Source organism: Eimeria maxima, genomic scaffold (assembly GCF_000499605.1).
Source record: "Eimeria maxima Weybridge genomic scaffold, Emw_scaff5, whole genome shotgun sequence".
NCBI classification, from domain to species: Eukaryota; Apicomplexa; class Conoidasida; order Eucoccidiorida; family Eimeriidae; genus Eimeria; species Eimeria maxima.
The window spans coordinates 118,157-138,542 of NW_013563876.1; the positions used below are offsets into that span (position 1 = coordinate 118,157).

General features: G+C 49.5%; 6 protein-coding genes across 6 annotated transcripts; 4 read left to right on the forward strand and 2 right to left on the reverse strand.

Annotated features, from left to right (window-relative positions):
* Positions 1 to 372: 372 nt before the first annotated feature.
* EMWEY_00000910 (hypothetical protein, conserved) lies at positions 373 to 3,031 on the reverse strand (the record flags this gene model as incomplete). Its single annotated transcript, XM_013478578.1, has 8 exons — positions 373 to 399; positions 570 to 767; positions 1,042 to 1,284; positions 1,464 to 1,543; positions 1,710 to 1,871; positions 2,077 to 2,187; positions 2,382 to 2,521; positions 2,898 to 3,031. 8 exons carry the CDS (start codon positions 3,029 to 3,031, stop codon positions 373 to 375), a joined length of 1,095 nt encoding a protein of 364 aa, XP_013334032.1.
* Positions 3,032 to 3,814: 783 nt separating this feature from the next.
* EMWEY_00000920 (hypothetical protein, conserved) lies at positions 3,815 to 5,161 on the forward strand (the record flags this gene model as incomplete). The annotated part of the gene is made up of 2 exons (XM_013478579.1): positions 3,815 to 4,729; positions 4,940 to 5,161. The coding sequence occupies 2 exons, from the start codon at positions 3,815 to 3,817 to the stop codon at positions 5,159 to 5,161; spliced, it is 1,137 nt and encodes a 378-aa protein (XP_013334033.1).
* A 1,124-nt stretch (positions 5,162 to 6,285) lies between these two features.
* EMWEY_00000930 (hypothetical protein, conserved) lies at positions 6,286 to 7,995 on the forward strand (the record flags this gene model as incomplete). Its single annotated transcript, XM_013478580.1, has 1 exon — positions 6,286 to 7,995. The coding sequence occupies one exon, from the start codon at positions 6,286 to 6,288 to the stop codon at positions 7,993 to 7,995; it is 1,710 nt and encodes a 569-aa protein (XP_013334034.1).
* Positions 7,996 to 8,717: 722 nt separating this feature from the next.
* On the reverse strand, positions 8,718 to 10,916 carry EMWEY_00000940 (hypothetical protein, conserved; the record flags this gene model as incomplete). The annotated part of the gene is made up of 4 exons (XM_013478581.1): positions 8,718 to 8,778; positions 8,920 to 9,288; positions 9,501 to 10,135; positions 10,311 to 10,916. 4 exons carry the CDS (start codon positions 10,914 to 10,916, stop codon positions 8,718 to 8,720), a joined length of 1,671 nt encoding a protein of 556 aa, XP_013334035.1.
* Positions 10,917 to 11,380: 464 nt separating this feature from the next.
* EMWEY_00000950 (hypothetical protein, conserved) lies at positions 11,381 to 14,968 on the forward strand (the record flags this gene model as incomplete). The annotated part of the gene is made up of 3 exons (XM_013478582.1): positions 11,381 to 11,873; positions 12,800 to 13,830; positions 14,669 to 14,968. The coding sequence occupies 3 exons, from the start codon at positions 11,381 to 11,383 to the stop codon at positions 14,966 to 14,968; spliced, it is 1,824 nt and encodes a 607-aa protein (XP_013334036.1).
* Positions 14,969 to 15,898: 930 nt separating this feature from the next.
* On the forward strand, positions 15,899 to 20,267 carry EMWEY_00000960 (sufB/sufD domain-containing protein, putative; the record flags this gene model as incomplete). Its single annotated transcript, XM_013478583.1, has 7 exons — positions 15,899 to 16,306; positions 16,835 to 17,530; positions 17,858 to 17,974; positions 18,629 to 18,776; positions 19,309 to 19,457; positions 19,630 to 19,731; positions 20,115 to 20,267. 7 exons carry the CDS (start codon positions 15,899 to 15,901, stop codon positions 20,265 to 20,267), a joined length of 1,773 nt encoding a protein of 590 aa, XP_013334037.1.
* Between the last annotated feature and the right edge of the window lie 119 nt (positions 20,268 to 20,386).

Here is a 20,386-nt window from a genome sequence, read left to right on the forward strand (position 1 = left end):
GTTAGCTAGCAAGCTAGCTAACCAGCTAAATACGTAGCTGCCCAATCATAGACTTGGCTTCAGCTCACAAGGCTCAGCTGCCTAGATAGCTAACTAGCTAACTCGCTAACTAGCAAACTAGCTAGCTAGCTATGTAGTCAACTAGCTAGCTAAGCAGCTAGCTAGCCAGCCTGGAGTTTTAACCTCCCCGCACTGCTGGAGGTATCTGCTAACAGATAACCGAACTCCGCGTGGCCTCCACGCGTAGACTAGCAAGCAACCTAGCTAGCTAGTCAAGCTAGATAGCCACCTAGCTAGTCAGTCAGCTAGCTAGCTAGCTAGATAGCTAGCTGTATCTTTGTCTTGACGCGTCCTCGCTTCCTCCCGTTGTATTTAGTCGTCGAGGTCGTCTAAGTCTTCCTGCAGCACAACACCAATCATAAACCATAGCTAGCCAGCTAGCTTGCTAACTGCCTGGCCAGCCACGCATCTAGCTAGACAACCAGGCAGCCACCTCGCTATCCAACCACCCATCAAGCTAGCTAGCCAGCCAGCCAGCTAGCTAGCTGGCTGTTTGGGTGTATACCTACGGGTGCTAAATCATCAAGGAAGAGTTGCGTCCTAATTGGCTGTGCCCCCTTTTGATCAATCGAGGACTTAGAGAAATCCTCTGCTTCTCTTTTGTCTCCGTCTTCTTCATTTTCATTTTTGCTGCTGTTGCTGCTAACGCCATTTGTTGCAGCAGCAGCAGCATCAGAAGCGGGAGATTGTTGGCTTTCTTCTGATTCCTGCAATAACACATTAATAATAATAAGAAATAATAAGAAATAATAACTAATAGTAAATAAAAAATAAAAATAAAAATAAAAAGTAATAATAATAAAAGATGAAAGAAGGAAAAAGAACAAAGTGACTAAAAAAAGGTGAAAAAGAGTAAAAAAAAAAAAGCAAGAAAAGAGGGCGAAAACACACGAATAAAAAAGAAGAAAAAGACTAAAAAGGAATAAACAAGACTAAAAAGGAATAAAAAAGAACAAAAAGAACTAAAAAGGATTTATATACTTCTTCTTCCTCTTCCTCTTCATGCTGATAATCTTCTTCGTCTGCTGCTCCTTCGCAGTCAACAAAGATATCAGGATTAAAGGAGAATAGATCTCTTCCTGATAGATGATGTTTTGCTGCAGCAGCAGCAACAGCCTTCTTCTTCTCCTCTGTTGCTGCTTTCTTCTTCTCTACCCTCTTCGCCTTCCATGCAGCAAATGTCTCGGGCGTCACGCGAGTACCACCGGGAGGCAATGCGCGCCTCTACAAGAAAAAGCAAAAAGAAAATAAATAAATAAATAAATAAATAAATGATGTAATTAATTAAATATGTTTAAATTACATTAAATTAGATCTATTTATATACTACAATAAATAAATAAAATAAATAATAAAAATAATCAATAAAATTACTTAATAAAAAAAGAAATAAAAAGACAAACCTCTCTCTCTACTCTTTCTTCGATTGTTTCTTCTTCTTCGTCCCCTGCAGGCGCTTCTTCTTCCCCCTTCAATACGTACCCTAAACATAAACCGTAAACCCTAAACCCTAAACCCTAAAACCCTCAAAACCCCTAAACCATCAGAACCGCTAAACCCTCAGACCCACTAAAACCAAAACCCCGAAACCGTCAAACCCTAATAAACCCTCAAACCCTAGGCCCTAGACCCTAGACCCTAAACCGTACCTTGAGGTAGACAATGTCTGTATTTGCAATTATCCCCTCCATTAGGACAAACCCAAAACCATCCGTATTGTTTTTTCTCTACAGCCTCTAAGAAGAATTTACAAACAATTTGTGTTTCTCCTTCTCCTTCTCCGACACTACCAGTCCAAACACCTTTACCCGCTGAACCAAAACACAAACCCTAAACCCTAGACCCTAAACCCTAAAAAGAGGAAGAAACCCTAGCAAAAGGAAGAAACTCTAGACCCTTGGGAGGCCTACAGCCTGACAAAGAAGCAACCAATTTAGTCTGTGGTTAATTGCCCTAAGATATGATGGCGCACAACACCCCAAATTTAGGGTTTAGGGTTTAGGGCATGTAACTTACTTTGTTCGCGCTGATCAATGTATAAATCAATCTTCTGCTCCTGCTTCGATTCCTTGGGATCGTACGATGCCGCTGCTGCTTCGCTTGCTACCTTCTTTACGTTCTCAGTCCCTACACACAAACCCTAACCCCTAAACCCTAAACCCTAATATCCAAACCCTAAACCCTCGAAATGGTTACACGACAAGCCCGCATGTTATGCATAACTCCTAAACCCTAATGAGCAATTCCCAACACGATGCAGCCCCCAATCCCCCCAAAAAACGCAAACCCTAAACCCTAAACCCTAAACCCTAGATTCTCACCTTTAAAGAGTGCTTGCAGCAGCATTTGCTGCTGCAGCGCTGCTTTCTTTGCCTGCTGCTCCTGTTTCTTCTTTAATATTTCTTGTGACTCCCCTCCCTTCTGTGGTCCTTTAGCAGACTGCTGCACAGACTTTATAAATCTGCAAACAAATGATCACAATCCCTAAACCCTAAACCCTAATCCCCAGATCCTAGGAGAAAACAACAAAGCACACTCATACATACACAACCCCTAAATCCTAAACTATAAACCACAAACAATCAATAAGCTTATCAGTAGGCTTGCTTCTGATCCTGCTGCTGCTGCTGCTGCTGCTTCACTTTAGATCGTGATACTACTGCTGCTGCTGTTACTCGCGTGGTTTTCCCTGCTGCTGTTGCTAAAGGTGGTTTTGCTGCTGCTGCTATTGCTGCAGCTGGTGTTGCTGTTGTTGCTGCTCCTGCGGCGCTTGCAGCGCATAACAAAAGCCTTATAGTGCCCCCTCTCGACCCCCTACCCTAAACCCTAAACCCTACTTTTGGACGGCCTTGGATTTGTTTTTATTTTTTAATCCAAAGGTTTTATCTTCGATTATCTTTTGTTTTTCCCTCTCTAAGGCCTTTTGCTGCCCCCTCTCACTCTTGGTGTCCTTCTTCTTTGCTGGCGGCATCTTGAGAGTTTAGGATTTAGGGCTTAGGGTTTACTGGTTAGGGTTTCGGCGTTGGGACGGAGGGTTTAGACCCGTATAAGTGCAGATGCAGCACGAAAAACAAAGGCATATAACAGAAGATACACCTATAGTAGGGTTTAGGGTTTAGGGTTTTGACTCGAAGCACCAAGAATCAATCCCCTTCAGGACCCTAAACCCCAGAACCCTAAACCCTACACCCTAAACCTCAAAAATTCAAACTCCACAAAGACGCTTGAGTTGCCTTGGCTTCGATTCAACAAGCCTAGGATTTAGGGTTTAGGGTTTAGGGTTTACGGTTAAGGGTTCAGGGCTTCAGCTCCCGACGCCGTTGCCTTTTCCCTCCTCAAAGAAGTACTACACAATATGAATATCTGTTATCTAACTCAGCTGCAGGTACCCTTGGATTAGGGCTTAGCGTTTCTGGTTTAGGGTTTAGGGTTTCGGGGAGGTCCGCAGAAAGCCGCATCGGTGGGGCTGCCCCCCGGGTCGCAGCCCCGTAAACCCTAATATCTAAACCCTAAAGACTAACTCTTTAACAATAAACTCTATATAATCTCTTTTGACACATTTTCCTTTGCTGCTGCAGACATTCTTAAGCAACGACAGCAGCAACAACAACAGCAGCAGCAACAGTCGCTGCTGGCTTTAGCTGGTCTCATGTCTCACACCTGGCTACTACTTAGGTTTTAGGGTTTATGCTTTAGGTTTTAGGGGTTCTATCGTTATACCCTCAGCTGCGATGCTGTGTGTTCGTCCACACTAATGATCGGCAGCCTTTCGCTGCTGCAGCGCAAAGCCGCTGCTGCAGCTGCTTCTGCTGCTCCCGCGGTTGCTGCTGCTGCTGTCGCCTTGACGAAGTGCTGCTGCTGTATCGGCTCGGTGTCAGGGGTAGAATTAGCTGGAGCAGCATTATCTAGAGGAGCAGCAGCAAGAGCAGCAGCATCACCGTTAAGCGTTTGCAGTCGGCAGCAGCTGCGCAGCAATTGGCTTGAAAGAGCAACAGCAGCAGCAACAGCAGCCATTACAAGGCGTCATCAGGCAACTGCAGCAGCCGCCTGTGCTGCTGCTGCTGCACCAGTAGAAAAAGGGGACACCGGCATGGGGGAGAAACCATCGAAGAAAGTTCGGCAGACACCAAAAGCAGGAGCATCAGCCGACGCAGCAGCAAGTGCACCAAGGCAGAAGGAAGATCGATCGGCAACAGCAGCAGCAAAGGATAAGTTGAAGAAGAAGAAGAAGCACACGGCGGAAAATGCGGCTTCTGCTCCTGCTGCTGCTGGCGTTGCAGCAGAAGAAGCAGCACCAGCAGCAGGCGCAGAAGCTGCAGAGGAAACAGCATCGGCAGCAGAAGCACCAGCAGCAGCACCAGCAGCACCAGCAGCATCAGCTGCTGCGACACCAGCAGCAGCATCACCAGCAGCATCAGCTGCATCAGCACCAGCAGAAACAGCACCAGCAGAACCAATAGCACCAGCACCAGCAGCAAAAGAATTGTCAGTATATGAGCGTTTTCCTTCAATGGCAGCAGCAGCAGCAGAGCCACAGCTAAAAGAGGGTCTACGGCGGTTTGCTGCTGCAGCAGCAAAACAAAATAAAAAAACAGGAGCGATGGCTTGGTCTGTCTTTGAAGGGTTTCCTCCAAGATCACGCATAAGAATAGGAGATGAACGATCTAGGGTTAGTGTTTAGGGTTTGAGGGTTTAGGGTTTCTTGTGGCCTAGTAGTCCTTCCACCATGGTTTATTTGAGCGTTTATTTGCTAGGGTTTAGTAGCATTCCCTCCGGTGTATTAGTGCTGACTAAAGTTTACTAGGGTTGACTAGGGTTTAGGGTTTAGGGTTTACTACGGCTTACTAGGGTTTAGAGTTTAGGGTTTGTGTGCGTGCAGTTTGGGCCTCTTGGCCGCGAGATATTTTTATTTAATCGTGTGGTTGGTGGTGGAAGAAGAAGAGAGCCCTCTTTAGCCTTCTGCAGTAGCAGCAGCAACAGCAGCTACAACAGCAGCAGCAGGAGGTTGCTGCTGCTGCTGTGCGAGGAAGAGTTTGAAGCACTTGTTAAAATGCTGCCGTGGATTAAAGCGCAACTTAATGAGGTTAAGAAACGTATCTAATTGCTGCAGCAGCAGCTGCTGCTGTAGCTGTGCGCTGTGCTGCAGCACCTGCTGCTGGTTTTGTTAGAGTATGTGATGGTTGTGTTGCAGCAGCAGCTAGTTATGTGTTTCTACAGCTGCTGTTGCTGCAGCAGTAGCTGCAAGACTTTTTTTGTTGGTGCTGCACCTTCAGCGGCAACAGAAGTAAAATTCTATGTTGCAGTTGCTGCAACTTTTACTGCATCTCTTGCTGCAGTGAAAACTAAATACCCGTAGTTATCCTCATTTTCTTCTGCTGCTGATGTTGCTGCTGATGGTGTTGTTGCTGCTGCTGTTGCTGCTGCTGCTGAGAGGTTGTGTTCGCCTGCAGCGTCGAATTTGTACTCACCAAGGATCAGGGTTTATGGTTTAGAGTTAGGGTTTAGGGTTTATGGTTAGGCCTTAGGGTTTAGTAGTCGGATGTTTAGGACTGGGGTTTAGCATATTAGAGTTTAGGATTAGAGTTTATGGTGTAGGATTAGGGTTTACTGTAAGAGGTTTTATGGTTAGGGGTTTAGCCATTGAGAAGAATGAGCGGCGGCGAAGTCGGCCGATGGAAAAAAAGGATTAAAACAAGAGAATAAGGGTAAATGTATACATTAATAATAAAAATACAATACAAAAAATAAACAAACAAGGGGAAAACAACGAAACACATCAAGGAAATGCAGAGAGGACCTAAACACTAAAATCTAGTAGAAGAGGGGAGAACGGCGTGCCTGCTACACACGCAAACCCTAAATCCTAAATTAAAAACAATAAATCCTAAATATTGAAATGTAAACCCTCAGAAACCGCTATCAATAAGCCATAAACCCCAAACCCTAACTTGTCCCGTCGCCGCTCCAGACCAGCCCCGCCCAGCGCATGCTAGGGAATAGGGTTTAGGATTTAGGGTTTAGGGTTTGAATGGATGTGTCTTCTGCTTCTCGGTGGCTATCCTGGGTTCTTACTGATCAAAAATTGAGGGTTTAGGGTTTATGGTCTAGGGCTTAGGCGGTGCTGTGACCGGCGGAGGCGAGACAGGATTTAGGGTTCAGGGTTTAGGCTGTAAGACTATCCTTCCTTCTACCCCATCATACCCTTCTCAGACGCTTCTCGCACCCATGGAGTGTCTCAGGAGCAGCAACAGCAACAGCAACAACAACAGCAGCAGCAGCACCGATCTAGATTGCCTTATAGCCTCGACTCTTCAAGACCTGGAGGACTTCTCCCTCTCACCAAATCAGCAGCAAGAGCAGCAACAGCAGCAGCAGCCAGGTGCAATTCTACAGCAGAATCATGCGCAGCAGCAGAAGCAGCACTGTTCAGCAGATGCATCAGCGACAACAGCAGCTGCTGCTCCTGCTGCTGCAGAAGCAGGTCAAGAGTTGAGAAAGCCATTTGCAGCAGCGAAAGCTGCAGCAGCAGCAGGAGTTCAGTCAACGGTAGTTGAAGCAAAAGAAGCAGCACCAACGACGGCAGCAACAGCAGCAGGAACAGATTGTGACCCCTTGAGCTTTTGCGTTCAAGGGTTGGAGCGGGAGCTGCAGCAGCTACGAGAGCCTCCGCCTATTCCTGGTGTTGCTTCTGCTGCTGCTAGCAGCAGCAGCAGCAGTACATCAGCAGCAGCAGCAGCTAGAGGGTTTCAACAAGATGATGCCTCTGGTCTTCTCAATTTGCTGCAAACTTTAGGCAATGTGCTGCAGGCAGTAGACAAGGAGGCGTCTCCTGCTGCTGGTGGTGGTGGTGATGATGCAGCAAAAGCAGCAGCAGCGGCAGCTGCTGCTGCAACAGCAGCAGCAACTCCAAGCGTTCTCTCTGCTGCTCTGCAGGGTTTAAAGTGTGATGGCTTGCCGCTAGCAGCAATTGCTGAGCCTGTGCAGCAGCTGCTGCAGTTCTATGAGCCGTGGCTCACGAAGCAGCAGCAGCAGCAGCAGGCAGCAGGTGTGTCCGCCGAAGAGTTGCGACGGTATGAGAAGCAAGTTGCTACTTACAGGCGAATCGCCTTCTTATGTGAGCAGCAGCAGCAGAAGCAGCAGCAGCAACAACAGCAGCAGCAGCAACAGGAGGCTGGAACAGCCGCAACCGCTGCTGCTGCAACAGCAGCAACATGGGAGGTGCTATTGGAGCTGCAGCAGCAGCTAGAGGAAGCATGCAACTTAGGTGACATTCCACCGGAAGTGCAGGAGCAACTCAGTGCAGCAGAAGCAGCAGCAGCTGCCTGTGCTACACCACCGCCACCCCCTGCTGCCGCTACTACAGCAGCAGCACCAACAACACCGCAGAAGCAGCAGCAGCAACAACAGGTCTCCGCAGGCAGCCAGAGTTCAGGTACTTTTCCAGCAGCAGCCCCCTGGAACAGCAGCCTCAGCAGCAAAGACTGCAACAGCAGCAGCAACAGTACCAGCAACAGCAACAGCAATAGCAACAGCAGCAGCGGAGAGGAGCTGTCTGACTTCTTAGGGTTTGTGGGGGCGCTGCAAACAGCAGCAGCAGCAGAAGGAATTGATCTACTTGACAGCAGTTTGCTGCAGCAGCTGCTAGAAGGAAATGAAGATGATCCACGTATTACTGCCCTCTTAGATAATGTAGAGAAACAACAACAACAACAACAACAACAACGACAACAACAGCAACAACAACAACAACAACAACAACGACAACAACAACAACAACAACAACAACAACAACAACAACAACCGAAGCAGCAGCAGCAAGGGCAGAAGCAGCAACAGCAAGGACAGAAACAGCAGCAGCAAGGAGAGAAGCAGCAGCAGGAGAAAAAAGAAAGAATGCAGGTTAAAGAAGCAGAAGAAAGATGTAGACAGCAGTAGTCCAAAATGCTGCTGCAGCTGCAGCAACACTAACAAGAACAGCAACATTTGCTGCTTTCCTGCTGCTGTTGCTGCAGTCGCAGCAGTAGCAGAAACATTGTCTTGCCAAGGAAACTGCCGCTCCTGCAGCAAATCTGGCTGTCTAAACAGCAGCAGCTGCTGCTGTTGCAGCAAACCCACCGTTTTACTTTGCTGCCGTTGCTGCTGCTGTGGCTGTGCAGCAGCAAATGAAGAGATTGCCACAAATAGAAACACTGGCATTGACTACCGATGGTTTAGGGTTTTACATTGAGGGTTTAGGGTTTAGGCTTGATCTTTGTTTGCTGTACCAGACATGCACAATCCCCTACTACCGGCCCTAAACCCTCAATGTATAAGATAAGGGAACTGCTGCTTGTGCGGCTGCTGCTGTTGCTGTTTCTGTTGAAGTCACTACTGCAGTCAGTAGAACATTGTTGCCAAAGGGTAGCTTGGCCGAAGCAAGCATCAGCAACAGCTCTTGCTGCTGCTGCTAGAAAGCGGGCTGCTTCTACTGCCACAGTACAGCAGCGCAGCAGCAGGAGCTTCAAGTGCAGGCTTGACGCAGGAAGGCGCACGACGTGCTGCTGCAGCAACTGCAGCAAATGCAGCAGCCGCTGCAGCACCAGCAACACCCGTAGCTTTAGCTACTGCAGCAGCAACTGGAGGTTGCGGTTTCGCTCCGCCTCTGCTTCTGCTGCAACTTATTTGTGCCACCAGCTGCTGTCTGCATGCATGACGGTGAGCTGCTGCAGTTCTTCTTTGCTGCCAGCAGCAGCAGCAGCAACAGCACGCAGCAGCGGAGCAGCAGCAGCAAGCATCCAAGTGCGAGTGCCAAAGGCAAGGAAATGCGAGTTATTAGCAACAGATCTTCTTTGTAGTACTTGGGGAATATATACTACGAACCTCAGCACTCGCTGCTGCTTCTGTTGCAGCTGCTGTGGCTGCTGCTGCTGCTGCTGCTGTTGTTCCTCTTGCTGCTGCGGCTGCAGCGCAGCAGCAGCGCTGCTGTCGGGGTCAAGCGGCTGCTGCTGCAGTTGGGACACTCTGCGGCTCTTACCTCGTGCATGCTCCAGCCACCGTTGCTGTTGCAGTTGCTGCTGCAGAAGCAGCAGCAGCTGCTGCCGCTTCTGCTTAACACCCCACAGCTGCAGCAGCTGCAGTGTTAGCTCGTACACCTTGTGCTGCTGATGCGGCGGCTTCGGTTTGAAGCAAATGTCTTCCCGCTGCAACAGCTCCTGTACGTCCTGTGGCAGCGGGTGCAGCCCAGCACGCCTGCAACAAGCACCAGCAGCAGCAGCAGTGCAGCAGCATGTGTAGCAGGAGTAGCAGAAACTGACGTGGTTAGGCTACACACGAAAAGCGGAATCCAGCTTAGCAACACTCTTCCTGCCAACAACAGCTGCAGCTGTTGCTGCAGCAGCAGCAGCAGCAAGAACAGCAGCAGCACCAACCACAGAAGCAAGAGATACACAGCAGCAGCTTACTGGTATAGCGGCGACACCTCCACTGGTAGTCTATGAGGGAGGAGAGCTTCAGGGGTATCTGCTGCTGCTAAGAAGGGAGGAGCAGCATCTGTATTCCTTGCAGCCGCTGCTGCTGCTGCACCTTCTGCCGCAGTTTGTGCTTCCTGCAGGAGAGCAGCAGCAGCAGCAGAAGTATGAAAGATGTCGCTGACGCCAGCAGAACCTCGAGGAGACAAAATTAAATCACCAAGAAGATTAGAGAAGATAGTAATCCTTTCAAACTCCATTAACAACGATCCCCTGTTGCTGCTGTTGCTGTTGCTGTGCTGAGCTTCTGCTGCTGCTAAAGAGCACATTAACCGAGCAGGGTCACTATGCGCATATATTGTGCTGCTGCCCCCCCCCCATGTTCTAGCAAGAGGGGATTGCATCTTAAGGAGCCGCATTGCTGCTGTAGCTATAGAGAATACTGCTGCTGCTGCTGCTGCTGCAGGGCCTCCTGCTGCTGCTGCTTCCTTCACCGACATCCGCGGGTTTAAACGAATACCTGCTAAGGCAGGAACAACAAGTGTTACGGAACTTAAAGTAAAGAGAGGAGCAGACAGCAGCCGCTGCAGGGCTGCTGCTGCTGCACCTGCTGCTGCTGCTGCAGGACCCTGCAGCAGGAAACCCACACAGCAACAACAATAGTTAATACCGTTAGCAGCAGCGACAAAACGCGCAGCAGCCAATGCAGCAACAGCAAAGCAAACAAACGAAAAGCAGTCGCACCAGCACCAGCGGCGGTACACGTTGGCAACAGCAACAGCTGCAGCAGCAGCAGCAGCGTACATGTCCTTGCCATATTCTCTGATCCTTAGCAAGTAGTGCTCTAAGGACGATAGACCCATGGCAAGCGGCATGTAGATACACCTTAATGCGTTTGCACCCTTTAAAGAAAGAGTGGCCTTCTAGTTGCAGCGGCTGTGCTTCTGCTGCTGCTGTGTCTCCTGCTGCTGCTACTGGTCTTGTATTAGCAGTCAGAGCAGCAGCAAGCAGCAACGCCGTGTCTTCAATTTGCTTGTAGATACACCCAGCAGGATCTGTTGATTGTGGTGTCATCAGAAGGACTCGACCCAACTGCAGCAGCAACAACAACTGCAGCAGCAGCAGCGACGTCAACGACAGCAACATCAACAGCTTCATCAGCTGCTGCTGCTCCTTCTTCCACAGCAGCACCACTATTACAAGCAATACTACGAGGAGCACATCACCATCCTCAGCAGCAGTGGCAACAAGAGCACCAGTGGCAGCAAGAGCAGCAGCAGCAGTAGCAGCAGCATGAGAAGCAGCAGAAAGAGGAGCAGCAACAGCAACAGCAGCGGTTGTCTGACGGCAGCATTTGCTTCGAGTTGTTGCTTGAAGAATTTCCATTGCCAACTCCAAGTCCATTTCCATCTTTGGGGTGTATTGACGTCTCTACCGTGTATTAATGCAACAAAACCACAATCTGTTGCTGCTGCTGCTGCTGCTGCTGTTGCTGTTGCTGCTGCTGATCGGTCTCCTCCGCCTGCTGCCGATGCTGCTGATGCGGATGGCTGCAAGCGGTAGTAGTAAGGACGATAGTTCTTCCAGCTACGCACATAATCTACAGCAGAGCCGGTGGCAGAGTTGCTGGTGCTGCAGCTGCTGCTGTTGTTGGCGTTGCTGTTGCTGCTGCTGCCGTCTTGTGAGGAAAGAGGAAGAGGGCTGTCTGCGTCCAGGATTAGCTCAAGGGGATAATCCTATGAATGATAAAGCGAACAAAAAACGACACACAGCTGCAGCAGTGCAAGCAGAGTCGTTGCAGCAGCATTTGCAGCACGTGGGGCTGCTGCTGCTAGTGTTGCAGAAACAGCTGGTGCTGCAACATACGCAGCAACATGGGGGAGGATAGCGGGCTGAGCTGCCGCAGCAGCGCTGCCAATCCCCAGGACCTTGGTACTGCTGCTGTTTCTGCTGCTGCTTTTGCTGCTGCTTCTGTAGCTTCAGTGTTTGCTCCGGCTGCTCTTGCTGTTGTTGTTCCAGCTTGTGCATTTACCTCAAGAAGAGAGGTACAACAGCTAGCAGAAGCAGCAGCAGGTGCGGCTGCAGAAGCAGCAAGTGCAGCAGCAACAAAGGGATCAGCAGCAGCAACGGGAAGCAACGTCAGAAGCAGGAGCGAGAAGAGTAACATCAGAAGCAGCAACGGCAGCAGCAACAGCAACAGTAGTAGCAGCAGCAGCAACAACAACAACACCAGTAGCAGCAGCAGCAGCAGCAGCAGCAGTAACACACTCTTACTCTATCTTGATCAGAAGCGATTTTTTGAGGGATACGTAGAAGCAGAAGCAGCAGATATGAGGCAAGGCGCATCTTCTTTTCTAACAAACTCGGGTTTAGGGTTTAGGGTTTAGGGTTTAGGGCCCAGGGTTTATTGTTGGAAGTCAAGCTCTTCTGGAGTCATCGCTTGTCTAGAACTTAGGGTTTATGGTTTAGGGTTAAGATAGACCGTAGGAAGAAGCACGTAGGGTTATTTACGGAAAATTAGTGAATAAGAGTCAAGGAATTAAGGGTTAATGCTGAGGGTTTAGGGTTTAGGGTTTAGGGTTCTGAAGAGACAGGGACAGCGGGAGCGGATGCGGGAGCGACAACATGAAATATATAAGGGTTTAGTGTTTAGGGTTTAGGGTTTAGGATTTAGGGTTTATAAGAAAACAAGTAATATGCTTCTTAATTAATGAATGTTCGGTGTTGTTGGGGAACGTCGATCTGCGAGCGACGGTTTGAGTTGCCGCGCAGCGCTTTGGGTTTAGTCTTTACGGTTTAGGGTTTAGGGTTTATGATTTAGTGTTAGTCTTCTAGGGTTTTTGTCTTCACGAAGAAATAAACAAATTTTATTTCTTTCTTGTTTTTACACTTCTAACCCTCGTTCTCTTTTGCTCCCTTTCTTGCGGTATCCAACGGTCGATGTTGAAGGGTTTAGGGTTTAGTCCTTAGGGTTTAGGGTTTAATGTTGGGGTTTGGTGTTTGGGGTTTCGAGTCACAGTCATTCTCTCTGCCTCTGCGTACTGCCTGCCATCTACACGCCAAACATCGGACCCTAAACCCTACGCGGTGCAGTAGGTGTTTTCTTGTGGGACGACGCTGAAGTCCGACCATAAACCACAAATCCTAAACTCTAAACTCTAGACCCTTAATGTGGAGCCGCATGTTGTCTGCCATGATACTCCACGTCACACCTCCTTCCTTCGGATGCGATTGATTTTTTGGGGGGAGGGAGGGTTTTAGGGTTTAGGTTTGAAGTGTTAGGGTTGTTTCAGGTTCCCCATGTTTCTCTCGAGTACTCCTGGGGAGTATGGCTGTTTGGCCTCTGGCGCAGCGGCAGCTGGCACAGCAGCATTTGCTGCTGCTGCTGCTATTGCTGCTGCTGCAGCAGCAGCAGGGAGGCGTGGGCTTGCAAATTAAGACAAGAAAAGAGGATATAAACCCTAGCAGACTTCGCATCTTCTTTGTCCCCCCTAGCAGAGTTCCTGACATTCCTGCGGTGAATGTACACCGCAGGAATTGTTCCTATGCTGCTGCTGCTGCGTGCAGCAGCAGCAGCAGCAGCAGCTTATCTTGTGGGGGTTCCGATTCTGTAGCTGCAGCAAATGACGCGAAAGATATAGCTGCACCTGCAGTGGACGCTGGAGCAGGAGCAGCATCAGCAAACACTCCTGCTGCTGCTGCTGCAGCAGCTGCGGCAGCTGCTGCTGCAGCAGCAGCAGCAGGAGGAAATACAGATATTGATAGCCGATTGGTTCATACTGAGGGGAGGACTCGTGTGTCTCCTTTGTCCCTTTCCCCCTTTAAGGTGCCAAAGGAGATGCTGCAGCAGATCCAGCCTGGTGCTGCTGGTGGTGCTATTTCTACTGCTGCTGCTATTACTCCATACGTTGCTACAGGAGTATCGCATTTCATGGATAAGGCAACAGACACGGTGATCCCTAAGGCAACAGCAGCAGCAGCGGCAGCAGCAGCACGAGAAGCAGCATGGAAGCACTGCCAAGAGGGGGGGACAGCTGAGGAGGTTGCAGCTGCAGCAGAAGCTGCAGCAGCAGCAGCAGCAGCGGCAGAAGAAGAAGCTGCTGCTGCTGCTGCTGCTGCAGGTACCCCTAGGTATGACGACCTGTGGGGATACGCCAGCAGCTATATTAACCGTCTAGTAGCAGAGGAGGAAGAAGTGGAAGAAGAAAGACAGCAGCAGCAGCAGCAGAAGCAAGCAAGCGGTGTCAGTGAAGAAGATATCGATATTAGTGCTGAGCCACGTTTTATTCCCGATGACTGGACAGATGTCCCACGGCCTTTTGTAGTAAGCTTGCTTCTGCTGTTGCTTCTACTGCTGTTGCTGTGGCTGCTGCTTTACCATTGCACTTAGTTGTGTAGGCTCTCACCGCCGCGAAGGTTTGCATGTTTGTTTGTTTGTTTGTCTGTCTGTCTGTTAATCGTTTCTTTTCTCTATTTAGTTTTATTCATTTAATTGTTCCTCATTTTCCTTCTATTTATTTGCTTGCTTGTTTACTCCCTTTTGCTGCTGATTATTATATTTATATTTAAAAGATTTATTATTGGTCCTATTTCTTTATTTCTTTATTGGGGTATATACGCACGTACAGGTGTATTTAGTTGTATAGAATTACCTATATAATTGTATTTCATTAAAAAAGATATGTAGAATAAAATAAAGTAAAATAAAATAAAGCAAAATATTTTTTCTTCTTTTTACCACAGAATTCAACAGCAATATCTACTCTATCCTTATCACATTTAAGTAAACCAAATATTGACACAACGCATAAATATCTCCGCAATAAGCTTAAACTACAAATAATCACTCCTCTGGAGAGAAAGAGACAGGTACGCCAGCTGCAGCAGCAATAGCAGCAAAAGCAACAAAAGCAAAAGCAGTGGCCGCAGCAGTAGCAGGAGGGGCTGAAGAAGCATCAGCAGCAGCAGTGACAAGTGTAATTGTGTCTCTCCTGGGTTGCAACATTTTTCTCGCCGCAGTCTCTATAAACCCTAAACCCTACTTTCCATCTCTGCGTCATTTAACGCGGATCCAATAACACCCCCACGTCATTTTGTCCCTCTTCGCGGGGTTTTAGGGTTTAGGGTATAGGGGTTTAGGGTTTTGATGCTTCTCTCAACAGGCCTTCTGGATTGCTGCCTTGACTGCGTCAGTGCGGAGCCTCGACACCCGCACAGCAGCAGCAGCAGCTTGGCTGCGCAGCGGGCATCGGCAGCAGCAGCTGCAGCAATACAAAACACCCTGGAGGCTGCAGCAGGAAGCAGAGCAGGAGGCGCAGCAGCGACAACATAACCAACAGCAGCAGGGACAGGAGCAGCAGAAGGGGCAGCAGCAGGAGAAACAACAGGAGCAGATGGAGCAGCCACTAAACCCAGGCGAGCCTTATACCCCTGCCGGAAGCAGCAAACGAGAGAGGCGATGACAGACACGACAGCAGCAAACTGCAGTATGCTGCAGCAAGGTGATGCAGGAGTATTTGTGTGTGCTGCTGCTGTTGCTGCTGCTGCAGTTCCTCCACCGTTTCCTCTTCCTGCAAATTTAATTAATGTCAATCATCGTTTCCACAACGTATTCAAACTTATGAACTCCTCAGGATGGTGCGGTGCTGCTGCTGCTACTGCTGCTACCGCTGCTGTTGCTACTGCTGCTGTTGCTGCTGCCGCTGCTGATACTGCTTCAGCTATTTGCTGATCTTGTTCCTGCAGTTGCTGGTGTTGCTGCTGCTTTTGCTTCTGGTGTTCTGGCGGAGGCTGATGCTGCTGTTCGTCCTGCTTCTTGCTGCTTCGGCTGCTGTTCCTGCTACTGCTGCTGCTGTTGCTGCTGGCCACGTCTGCTTCTCCTGCTGCTGCTGCTGCTCCGATTGTTTCTGCTGCTTCGGTTCCCTGATGTTGGTTCTGCTTTTGCCCCCTGTTTTTCTGCTTGTGTCGCTGTTGCTTCACTTATTGCTACTGCTGCAACTATTGGTTCACCTACCACTACTGCTACTTTTGTTGCTGCTCCCACTAGTGGAGTGTCTGTTCCTGCTGCTTATCTGCTGCCTACCTGCTGCTTCTGCTGCTGTTGCTGTTGCTGCTGCTGCTGGTGTCTCAGGGATGCTTGCTTGGATCTCCCTACTCCGCATTCGCGTTTGGAGAGTTGGCGTTTGTGTTCATTCTTGCGTCCTTTATATTTTTCCCGCTTCGACTCTCGGGTATCGCTGCAGCAGCCGCTGCTGCAGCAGCACCTGCAGCCATATATGCTGCCGGAAGCAGATGCTGTATTGGTGCTTCGGGATGGAGTCGTCGATCCCAATCTTAGTAGAGGAAATGCCTTCTTAGAGAGTGAACTAGCTGAGCAGGAAGAAGTAGCAGGAATGCCAGCTAGCGCACTAAAAGGCATGCAGCCGCACTCGCAGCACCCACACCACAAACCGCACCCACGTCGTCATAATGCCAACAGCAGCGGCAACAGCAGTAGCTGCGGCGGCAGCAGCAAAAGCCCCACTGATGGCGCTTGTGGATGCTCCGGCACGTCGCCTACAGCAGCGGCAGCAGACTTAGATCCATCAACAGAAACAGCAACAGCAGCAGCAGGTACAGCAGCAGGTAACGAGGAGACAGATGATAATGAGGAGGAGGAGGAGCAGCTGCCCGCTGTTTGCTGTAGCTTTTTCGATATAACAGATGCTGCTGTTAGAGCAGCAATCGAAAAAGAATTAAAATTTATACCCGAGTATACAAATTACTATCGCTGCAACACACAGCCGCTGCATAGAGGACAGGTGAGCAAACAGTTGCTGCTGTTGTTGCTGCTGCTGCTGCATTACTCTGCTTCTTTTTCTTCATGTTGGTCCTTTATTAGCTCACTTCCCTCCTCTTGCCCCCTCCTGCTCTTGCAGTGGGGAGGCACAGCAGCGGTGTTGCCTCTTTTCTGCTGCAGTTTTCCTTCTCCTTTAAGCGTTCTCCTTTAACTTTGTTTTCTTAGCGTTGTTTGTCCCTTTGCTACTTAATAACGGCTGCTGTTTTATTTATTCGTTCGTTTGTATCTGCATGCTATTTCCCGTAAAGAATTCTATCTGTTGCTTTGCTTCCTTAAGTGGTGTCCAATGGGGTGTATAGGCAAGTATTTTGTTAGGTACCTTGTCATGATTTGTGTGTATAGGCAGTGTTATATAAGTTGTGTTACTATAGTGACACAATTGGGGTGTATAGGCAGGTTTCCTATTAGGTACACTGGGTACATTGTCATGATTGGGGTGAATAGGCAGGTTCATGTAAGTTATTTTGGCATTGTTGGTGTGTATGTGCAGGTGGGTAAGACTAGCCGCAAATACGACAACGATTACGCGATATATGATTACCGAAAGTTTGACTTTGGAATGGCGAAGTTGTCTTCCCTCAACTTAGCAGGAATGCACGATGCTGGCGTCCTTATCGTCACTGATTGGGAGGAAGAGGAGGAGGAAGGAGAACAGCAGCAGCGGCAACAGCAGCAACAGCAACATAAACAGACTGCTGCTGCAGGCCCTGCCACTTGGGCTGCTTCTGCAGGTGGAGCCGCGCAGAACCAAGAAACAGCGCCTCATCATCCCGCAGCGACAGCAGCAAGGACAGCAGCGTCCAAAGTAGCAATGACAGGAAAGGCCACTCATTCATTCAAGAGGAAGCCTGTCGTGTTGCAAGTCATTCATGTCTCCACAACGGACGAAATCGATCGCATCGGAACCAGCAGCAGCAGCAGCAATAGCTGCAACAGCAGCTCAGGGCCTGCAACTCCCATAGTTAATCCTCGCTTTGTTATCCACGTAGGGCGCAATGCAAAATGCCGCGTACATCAAACGCACGTCAGTCTTTCTTCGTTGCTATCGCCAGCAGAGCAGCAGCAGCTCCAGCAAATCAAACAGCAACAGCAGAAAGAGTCCAAGGGTTTTCGAGGCCCCCTCGTCAACTCCGCCACCAGAATAGTAGTGGAGGAGGGAGGCGAAGTTCACCATGTTTACTCCCAGGTGCCTATCTCCCACGTTAGCTAGCTAAATAGCTTGCCGCCCGAGCACCTGTAGGGTTATATACCTGCTTGAATTTGCTGTATAGTTGTGTTCAAAGGGCGACAGCTACTGCAGCATTAGCTGCTGCGTTTGCTGCTGCATTTACTGCTCAATTACCTGCTGCATTTGCTGCTGAATGAGCTGCTGCATTAGTTGCTGCATTAGCTGTTGCATTGGCTGCTGCATTAGCTGTTGCATTCGCCGCTGCATTGGCTGCTATATTATCTGCTGTGTCTATATATTGGGTTGAGGTGTCTGTCTGTACACTTGGTGTGATGGTTGCTGCAGGAGTTAAACGAAGAAACGGCCCACATTGAGAACATTTCTGTTTGCTGCCAGGATAATTCCAAATATCGACTGACGCACGTTGATTTAGGCGCTGCGTTTAGCCGCTTTGCACTGCAGGTGCCCTTAGACACGCAGCTAGCAACTATGTAGCCAGGGAGCAACTAGCTAGTGAATTAACACCTAACAAGCGAAGGGACAGCTACCTGTCAAAGTAGCAGCTAGCTGCACAAGCAACTAGCGGAGCAAGACGGAGCTAACGGGTCAAAGAGATAGCTAGCCGCGCTGCGAGCTAGCCGCGCTGCGAGCTAGCCGCAGGGTCAACTAGCTTGGGAAAGAGCCAGTTAACGAGGCAGCTAGCTAGACAAACAAAAGATGCGCCTAGCTAACTGAGCAGCTAGCCATGGGAACAGGGGCCTATCTAACTAGCCACATAGCCAGTCCAACGACAGTGAAATAGTGAGGCAGAGACAGGTCGCCCCGTTGGCAGCTAGCCATGCAGATGAGCCCCTACCTGCACAAACAGCTATTCCAACAACTAGCTAACAATCTAGCTAGCGACCTAGCTATTGATATAGCTAACTAGGCAAGCTCTTTAGACAGTTGTCAATACAGCGCGGCAGAAAGGGCAAGCTGTGCATCATTTGTCAGCCCTTCTGGGTAGCCATGCCACTCAGGTCTTGAAGGGCTTGTTTGCTGTTGTTTGTGCTGCTGCTGCTCCTGCTGCTGCTGCTCTTGCTGCTGCTGCTCTTGCTGCTAGTGTTGCTGCTGCAGGTGGAGGGGGCGGAAGGCTCGACGCATATATCCCGCGGTCTCTCGGTGCTGCATGGCAAGCAGCGCCACGCCAAGTTTGAAATGTTTCATCATCTCCAGCCCGACGCTGTCACCGACCAAGTACACAGAAGTCTTGTCGCAGGAAACGGTACTAGCTATTTTCTTCACCCTAAACCTTGCTCGCTAGCTAGCTAGATGGATAGCTAGCTAGATAGGCAACTAGCCGGCTAGCTGGGTAACTAGCCAGATCGCGGGCTATCTGGGTTGCTACGCATCTAGGTATTCGACTATATATAGAGCCAGTTTCAGCTAGTTGAGTAATGCGTCGGGGACCTAGCTACCTACCCTAGGAGCTAGGCAGCTAGTGACCAGCTAGCTGCGTTGTTGACGGGGTAGCGGACTAGATAGCTGAGCATTGAACTGACAGGCACGGGAAACTAGGCATATGAGAGGCAAATGATTAGGTGTGTCAACTGGTGAGCAAGTTAACTGGCTAGCTACCTATCTAGCTAGCTAGCTACTTTGTTGTGACCCTTAACTAGCCCGTCGTGGTAGGTCACTGGTGGCTAGGTAGCTCCCGAGGCAGTTGTCAATAGGCGAGGGTTCAGCTGTTGTGCTATCAGCCCGCATTGCAGTTGCAGCTGTTGCTGCTATTGCTGCTCTTTGCTAACTGCTTGCAGGAAGAGCTGTCTGGAGGGGTCGAATTAGAATAGAGCGGGACGGGATAGGGGCAGATGCTTCTTCTTTAAACAGAGTCATTTTGCTGGAAGACGGGGCCACCTGTGTGGCAGTGCCGACGCTAGAAATTATCCCGGAGGATATCAAAAAGGTCTGCGAAACCGTATACCCTAAACCCTAATCTATGGACTACAGGCTCACTCAGCATGCTACAAGGACGGTAAACAGCTGGCGCTGCAGGTTATCTCCGCCGAAGTCAGTTAGGGGTGGCATCTTCTGAACTGGCTCAGCTTATTGTTTTTAGGGTTTAGAGTTTTCTGCAGGCCACTCACGGGGCGGCCATTCGCGACTTCGACACGGAGCCGCTGTTCTACATGAGGAGTCGGGGGATTCCAACAGACAAAGCGAAGCGGCTGCTGATGCTGGTACGAGTTTGGGGCTTGAATTAAGGTTTAGGATGTGCGGTTTAGCTGAAGGGTTTAGACCCTAGGGTTTAGGGTTGTTTAGCTCTGCGGCGAAGTTAGTGGGCTGCACGAACACTTCAGCTACTTCCTCTTTAGACAGGGAACTAAATATAACTGTCGTTAAGTGTCACTTCGTAAAAGTGGGGCTTTCGGCATGTATGCACGCCTGCATGCATAATTGGGACTTTAGGCATGCATGCATGCCTAAAGTCCCAATTATTCGGGTTGTACATGCATGCACGCGCGCATGCAAGAAGGCATGCTACGTTTACTACTTTCCTCCATGTGCATGCATTCGTGCATGCCTGTATGCATGCATTGATTTGTGTGGGGCTCTGCTTTAGGCGTTTGCTGATGACGTCGTGAAACCAACGGAAGACCCCCGGCTGGCTGCTCGTGTGCAAGAGAAGGTGGAGCAGCTGCTGCCGAAGGGCGGCGCCGCAGCTGAGGACCTGCAGCGTCACCATATGTTTCGCGGGGGAGATGGGGGCACCTAAAGACTCCGTCGTGCGCAGCTAGTTAGCTAGTTGCTAGATCGGAAGTCGCTAGCCCTCTTTCCGGCGAAAACGGCCCAGTGACAAAGCCAGCTACCCACCTAGGTAGCTAGCTAGCTAGC